The following is a 5,344-nucleotide window of genomic DNA, read 5'->3' on the forward strand; positions in this document are numbered from 1 at the left end:
AGGTCGGGGGGGGACCCGGGGGGGCTTCTTTTGACCCCCCCCTAAAGAACTCGCGAACGGTATGTCGTATTACCACCAAATTTTCAGAGAATGGCGTACCAGTAAAAATTTATAATATCTACAATTATTTTTGTCGTTATGACGTAATATGGCGTCATTATGACGTCATTAATGTGATTTTATTGACCAAAACCGTCTAAATAGGTTTTTCCCTGAAAACTAAATGGTATTCAACATAACTGTACCAAAAGTGTTTATGACAGAATATTATGGTGTACTAAGTCTTATGTTGCCCATAACAACACCTGTGACGTCATAAAATGACGTCATGCACATTTAAGATATCCGCCATCTTGGATCATCAATCTTGAATTTTCAAAAATAGTTTTTTTTTCATGATAAAGCCTAAAATACATTGTAAACATACTAAAGACCTTCATTTAAACCTTTTTTGGAAAAAGAAATGGAATCGGAAGTATTGATGAAATTTTAATGAAAATAACCTGTATATACCTGTTCTAATGATATGGTCCGCTATCTTGGATTTTGGCCAATGACGTCATTAAATTAGCATAAATTATGCATATTTAATGATAACATTTACATAAATTTATATGGGATGTTATTATTATTAGAAACCATGAGTAACTTGACATAAAACCCATAAAATTCTATTGTTGAAACAAAAAGTTCTAAATTTAGCAAAAAATGCCTTTCAGAAACCCGTTGTCAAGTCACCAAGTCACCAAGTTTAGCCGTTCAGACGCTAGGTGACATCAAAGTTGCCGCGGGCACTTTTAGCCCCCCCCCCCCCCCGGTCTAGGTAGGGTTAAGGCTGTAATACTGTATTTGCGTATCTAAGAATGACATCCCGTCAATAGCTTACAAAAGGTATCGTCTGCATCGGGGAAAACTCTGGCGCAATGTTGACTATACATTAGACGGAAACCGTGGAAATTTGGAAAGACAAGTTTCGCTCAACCGCAGTACGTTCTGCCGATGTGCTCACCCTCATCCATACATTTGTACAGTGCGTAACATTGCGTAACATTTTCGAACATATAATCAATATTTTCGTTCTGATGGCTTATGTTGTTCGATCAGCAGATTATTGCTGACTGCGTGTAATACGTATTAGCTGTTCATTGAATGGATTTTAAATTTGAATACATTTAGTTTAAAGCGAAAAATACTACTCAACGCTGAAGGTTTCAAATTGTTTCTTAACTCTTCGTACTGGCATCATTTTTAAAAACATCTCGGGCTTATGCATATAAACCCATATAAAAAAAAACAATCTTACGAACTTTTCTTTAAGCATTTTTGATTTGTATTTTTTCTGTTCCTGTTTGATTAGACAAGGTTGAATGACCTTGATTCCATGAAAGCAAAATGACCTGAAATTTGGTATGGGAGTAACATGCAAATATTTGCATTTTGTCTCTATTTGTTGAAAACATAGCCTGTGTACCATCCACCATTTGTAACAGGGTTTCTTGCACTCGGTGGCCCGAAAAAATCAGCTGTTCTTTCAGGCCAGTGGAACCATGCCACAAATAGCAGGACAATCAAGACATTAGGGTATTGGCTTTCAATCCCACTTTTTTACAGTTTCTTTTTCTATTTCTGCTCCATGTTTCTTCTAAATATCTATCTTGTTTTTGATTATGATTATAATAACGCTGTTATTTATCTTTTAATGAATTTTTTGCCCGGGCTGCCGATCCCAGGGATCGGCGTTAAGGATCTTATGGCGTTCAAACACGAAGCAACAAGCCTCACAAATGGAAACTTAAAACGAAAATACCATAAAAAGATAATAATTTTCTACTGAAATCAAAGTAGAAGATTTTTCTTACCATAAGTTGTCTTCTGCTGGCCAACGTTGTTGCCGTTCTCATGAGATGTCGGGGCGTTCCTTTGCGTGTTTTTCGTGCTAGGCGTGTCATCCTGACAAGGTTCAATGTCGTCAACATCAACGTCTTTATTGACTGTCTTCCAGCTCTCAGCTGCAGTTGCACTTGCGCCGTTGTTACTGCAATCAGTTTCCTCGTAGAAAACGGCGTAAGGGAGAAAGTCATCACAGTTATCAGCCTGAAGCTCATCTGGTGAGTCGGGTTCAATATTGTCATCACCCACGGTAACTTCGACAGTCTGTCCGCTCTCAGTTGCATCTGCACGTGCGTTATTGTTACTATAACCTTCCCCGTGAATGCCATCGCAGTTTTTAGCCTGAATCTCGTCTGGTGAGTCGGGTTCAATATTGTCATCACCCACGGTAACTTCGACAGTCTGTCCGCTCTCAGTTGCATCTGCACGTGCGTTATTGTTACTGCCACCGTCTCCCCGTGAATGCCATCGCAAGTATTAGCCTTGAATCTCGTCTGGTGAGTCGGGTTCAATATTGTCATCACCCACGGTAACTTCGACTGTCTGTCCACTCTCAGCTGCAGCTAAACGTGCGTTATTGTTACTGCCACCGTCTCCCTGACTGCGGAGAATGCCATCACAACTATCCGCCTGAAGTTCAGCTGCAGAGGAAACAGCAGGTTCGTACATCGGATTCAGGAACTGTGGATTCAGTGCTTTATACTCGCGTGGGTGGAGGTTTGACTGCGAGTTCATTAGATACAGGTTATCTTTGGATGTTTGATTTGGATGTGTCTTTGTGTCTTGTATGTTATGGTCATCCCCATAACATGCAGAGGTGTCGACCTTATCATCTTTGCCGCAGGAAGGCATTTCAACTTTTTGACAGTTTTCCTTCGATTTTGACGCATCTAATGGTGTTTTGCAGTATGCCATATCGTCCTTGCTCATATACGCAACTGGAGAAGGTATACTATCAAAATCAGCAGATAATCGACCTGTTACAGTATTTTAACTGAAACTTACTTGGATCATGCAGTCTCTCGCTAAGCTGGTGCGATGTAGGATGTTGTCTTCAGCCTTGCCTGTGAATGCTGTGAACGACACGTCAGCCACACGTATATCTGAAGTGTAAAGACGAGGTACAGATTGGTCTATTCAGGTTATATAAGTCATGCTGGTTCTTAGTTCGGTTTTGTCTTTTGTCTGTGTTCGTACTTTGAATTACCTCTATCACATGTCAGTGTTCAGAGCACCACGGGCCAATACGCGATTATTGCTTTTCTGTGATTCCTTTTTCTTTTTGCTTTTGAGCTTTGCACATGAATGAAAGTTATGTTTTGTTCTTACCTCTGTCCTCAGTGCTGTATGTGAACATAGGAAATGTCAACATTACATTTTTTTCTTTAAAGTGAAGACGGCATGCATATTTGAAGGGTTGATTGTCTGGGCTGAATAAATATCATATAGCACGAGCACGGTATACTAGCGTTTGTTTTGAAGGAAGGATCACTGTCTTGAGGGGGTATCCCTGTCTTGAATTTATCTTGGGGCGGACTAGATCTTTAGAGGTTTTGTCTATCACTGGGACACTGTTGTGTCATTGTCACATTCATCAGCCTTTCTATACTTCTTTCTGTTACTTGAAGCAATGTTACAATTGAAAGTTGCAACAAATTCATTCATTCCTTTATTGATACAACTTGGTTCTCAACATTTATTAGTCCGTTTTATCATCCACAGTACTGTGCAACTCCATTAGAGGTTAACCGTTTACGGTAGCATATAAGCACAAAAATCTTCAAAGCTCTTTTCTTTAAAAAATATTATGACGGTGGTCTGTTACTACGGCATTCTTTCCCATTGCTAGGCGCGTTCGAAAATGTATCGGTTTACAAGACGCTATTTTGGCCTGTTTAGGACTACCCGTAAACACTTGAAAAGAAGCAAAAAGGATTTCATGGTAAATTTCGTCAAATTAAAATGCAATTATCGTCCTAACATTCTTTTGATATTAGCTGTTAATGTTAAATCGTTGTTTTTTTCAAACTTTCGCTCCGAAAGACGATTTTTTTCGGGTTTCCGACCACAAGTCATGTCATGTTTTTAGGCAAACATCGTTTAAACCTGGCTACGTATATTACCCCAGATCCCCGATTTTTTTAAATATTTTTCGACGACTAGGAATAAGATTAAAAATCGTGTTTTAGAATTTTTTCTGAATTTCAGTCTAGTTTTTGTCGACACATTGGTGAAAAAATTGCATTTTTTAAACATTTTTCTCACTAAATTACGCATAATTAAAAATTGAGGCCATTTAAAAAAAAAATCCCTAAAACATGATTTTTGAGCCGTGTCATTTTGAGCCGTGAATGGGGTATGTTTTACTCTCCATGCTTGCAGGTTTAAACGAGTTATATCAGTCATGCTGGTTGTTAGTTCGGTTTGTCCTTTGTCTGTGTTCGTTCGTACTTTGAATTACCTCTTTCACATGTCAGTGTTCAGAGCACCTCGGCTCGATTATTGCTTTTCCATGATTTCTTTTTCTTTTTGCTTTTGAGCTTTGCACATGAATGAAACTTATGCTTTGTTCTTACCTCTGTCCTCAGCGCTGCTTGTGAACATAGGAAATGTCAACATTACATTTTTTTTCTTTAAAGTGAAGACGACATGCATATTTGAAGGGTTGATTGTCTGGGCTGAAGAAAAATCATATAGCACAAGCACGGTATACGAGCGTTTGTTTTAAAGGGGGGGAATCACTGTCTTGAGGGGTATCCCTGTCTTGAATTTATCTTGGGGCGGACTAGATCTTTAGAGGTTTTGTCTATCACTGGGACACTGTTGTGTCCCAAACCGTGCCCATCTCATCTTGTGCCTGAGCCGGCACAGAACGGGACACAGCTTGATCCAGAACTGTGCCCGGAGTTTTACTCTCCATGCTTGCAGGTTTAAACTAGTTTTGCAGACATGTCATGTCGACCAAAAGCCTGCATTGTGTCATTCATACTGGCATAAAGAATTATTACATTATTCAAGATCACCCAAGGATACGACAGTAGCTTCGCTACATGTTACATGTCCACAAAAAAATGATAGCGGACATGTAGTTTCCAGGAAACCTATTGTATCTATAGAAAAATGTTGATTTTATCTGTTGCAAGGCATGTAGGCAGAAAGGCTTGTTTTGCCGATTTATTTTAAATGACCGCAGGTGACCCCGGGTTCGATTCGAATTGCCCAGATCGAACAAAGTTCGGGTTCTATGACATGTGGGAACTTTGCAGACCAGATTTTACCACCGTGTATGGTCAGAAATCTCCACACGTGTTATTGTAGGGAGCATAGCTCATAACGTTTTTGAGAACGTTTTAAGAAAACTGAGAAACAATGCCCTATTCACACCTAAATAAACAAGGTGCACAAAATATCAATCAAGTTGTATTGATAAGCGGCATGACATCCCTTTTAACCA

General features: G+C 39.4%; 1 protein-coding gene across 1 annotated transcript in view; it reads right to left on the bottom strand.

Moving 5' to 3' along the window:
* The window catches only part of LOC109464759 (microfibril-associated glycoprotein 4-like), a 10,258-nt gene extending 5,448 nt beyond the window's left edge, over positions 1–4,810 (bottom strand). Inside the window, exons 1-5 of the mRNA XM_019761833.1 lie at positions 4,704–4,810; positions 3,220–3,233; positions 2,896–2,993; positions 2,475–2,531; positions 1,860–1,950 (exon numbers count right to left, since the gene is read on the bottom strand). Coding sequence (XP_019617392.1) covers positions 1,860–1,950; positions 2,475–2,531; positions 2,896–2,993; positions 3,220–3,233; positions 4,704–4,810 — 367 coding nt within the window. The remainder of the gene's footprint in view (positions 1–1,859; positions 1,951–2,474; positions 2,532–2,895; positions 2,994–3,219; positions 3,234–4,703) is intronic.
* Positions 4,811–5,344: the final 534 nt, after the last annotated feature.

This window comes from Branchiostoma belcheri, unplaced genomic scaffold, assembly GCF_001625305.1.
Source record: "Branchiostoma belcheri isolate BF01 breed outbred unplaced genomic scaffold, Haploidv18h27 scaffold140, whole genome shotgun sequence".
Classification (NCBI taxonomy): Eukaryota; Metazoa; Chordata; class Leptocardii; order Amphioxiformes; family Branchiostomatidae; genus Branchiostoma; species Branchiostoma belcheri.